This window comes from Vollenhovia emeryi, unplaced genomic scaffold, assembly GCF_000949405.1.
Source record: "Vollenhovia emeryi isolate VEMERY1.0 unplaced genomic scaffold, V.emery_V1.0 DF942018.1, whole genome shotgun sequence".
Lineage (NCBI taxonomy): Eukaryota > Metazoa > Arthropoda > Insecta > Hymenoptera > Formicidae > Vollenhovia > Vollenhovia emeryi.
In genome coordinates this window covers 2,203-4,292 of record NW_011964348.1, presented here as the reverse complement: position 1 = coordinate 4,292, position 2,090 = coordinate 2,203, and the positions used below count along the sequence as shown (strand labels likewise).

Genomic DNA, 2,090 nt, shown 5'->3' with positions numbered 1-2,090 from the left:
TTTCATTAATCAATAGGACTCACTATCTTGTGAACTCTAAGAGAAATGTTCACTATCGTTTGACTTGTCGCTTTCAGACATTTCCAAATTTCGTGAAACTTTAGTTGTAGAATTTTTTATCTCTGTTATTTTAGGATTGGGCGTTTTTATGATCTTGTAATTAATTTTTTTTCTAGCTGCTGTGATTGCCCCATTGAAGTATTTGTTCAGTTTAGTTCTATTCATTTGCTCTTCAATAAAAGTCTGTGGCATATGTCTCTTATCTTTCATCCACTGGCAAAACAATGATGAAACAGCACCTTTCTTAGCAGAAGTTAATGGCGGTTCCTTAACATTGCGTTGTTCACGTACAGAACGTTCAGCCAGCTTGTCGGGTCCCCAGACAGCATAGCACGCATTTCTTATAAATGAGCTGAACTCTCTCTCACGCATAAGTTCCTCGTAAATCACTTTAGGTATCCAAACATCATTTCCTATATGGATTGTTAGTTCTTTAACCGTATATTAATTTCATTTTTATCTTTAGGTGCATTATAATCAATATCATCTGCAATTATTACAAACATTGAAACATTTTATAAATATTGAATTTAATAGTATGAAATAAATTCTAACCACGAATTGTACGGTTGCTGATCGTTTCCAGGATAGTAACAATATCTTTTCCGGTTTTTTCTGTAAGGTTGTAATTTCCAGATTCTTTTAAAGTATTATATTGTTCTTCCCAATGCCTTGCTCTGTTTTCAGCATGTTTTAGTTTCTGTAAACATTTATCTAATTCTTTTTGTTTTTCTTCTAATAAATTATTACTCGAACACCTATCTTCTTCGCTATCAGAAACATTGGATGCTTCACTTTTATCATCAGCACTGGAATGTAAACTGTTGCTTAGAAGCTGTTACATAAGCAGCAATAATAGAAGCATTTGTCTCCTTTGTAGATTTTTTACAAAGCTCTTGATTAATCTAAAAACAATGTATTTAAAAATTACATTAATTCTGCATTACATACGTAGTAAATACAAGAAAGTGTTTCAAACTAAGGTTGCACGATTCTAAATCAATCCGATTCTTTCCTGAACAAATTTGAAGGAAAGGGTTGTTCGTGATGTTTGTATACCTATTTCGCACTTTCCACTTTTAAAAAGAAACATATTCGGGCGCTTGAAAGAGTTAGTTGTCTCGCTCTTGCTTCTTTCAAGCATCAAAATATGCTTCCGTCCTCGTTCTAAATGCGAAAAATGCGAAAAGTGCAAATAACACGAATAAACCTATTTTTGGAGGAAAAAATGGAATCAATTCGGAAAATCATGCAGTCCTATTTCAAACCTTTTGTTGTCAAACTAATGTAGTCAACCTAATGTATTCAATATTTAAACGATTATTGTCATAAAAATAATTTTATATCTTTTTGTACACATAAAAAGTTATTAATGATAAAAATCAATATATCTAAATATTTGTATATTACGAATATTAACAGTTGCGTTAGTATGTCAGTTCACTCAAATAAAAACATTTTAAGGAGGTACGACTATTACTTGTGAGTAAAAAATGCAACTGAAACAAATGTCACTACAGCGATCCTGAATTAGATGCAATATTAGTGTAATGAATTATGGATGCTACTTATGTGCTACATTCTTCGTAAATTGTTAGTGTATAGAATATTAAGAAATATATTGTAATGAATAAGAGCGTCAACGACTCGGGAATCGCTTATTATCGAACATTATAGGTTAAAACCTACACTTTGCGACAATAAAACTTTGAATACACACGGTAAAGTCCGATTTTTAAGTTTTTTACACAATCCTTAATGTTTCATGTGTCAAATGTTTGTTTTTCAAAGTCCTAAGTTGACTATAAAGTGTGTACTAAATAAGTAATCATCTACCTCGAGTGACCGTTTCCCATAAGGCGATAGGTGAAAAGTGGTCAACTTCTGAATAATATTACAAGAAAACTGTACGGTCAATATTGCTCAAATTTTTGGAGTATTTCTATAAAATGTTTACGTAAATCATACAAAAAAATTAAGGCTCTACGTTGGCTTTCGAGTAAAATAGAAGGCTTTTACTTTTACCTCGC

General features: G+C 31.7%; 1 protein-coding gene across 1 annotated transcript; it reads right to left on the bottom strand.

The window, feature by feature from the left end:
• Positions 1-32: 32 nt before the first annotated feature.
• LOC105570501 lies at positions 33-1,347 on the bottom strand. The gene is made up of 2 exons (XM_012027745.1): positions 616-1,347; positions 33-547 (listed from the first exon to the last, which is right to left on the bottom strand). The coding sequence occupies exon 2, from the start codon at positions 430-432 to the stop codon at positions 37-39; it is 396 nt and encodes a 131-aa protein (XP_011883135.1). The 5' UTR covers positions 433-547; positions 616-1,347; the 3' UTR covers positions 33-36.
• Positions 1,348-2,090: the final 743 nt, after the last annotated feature.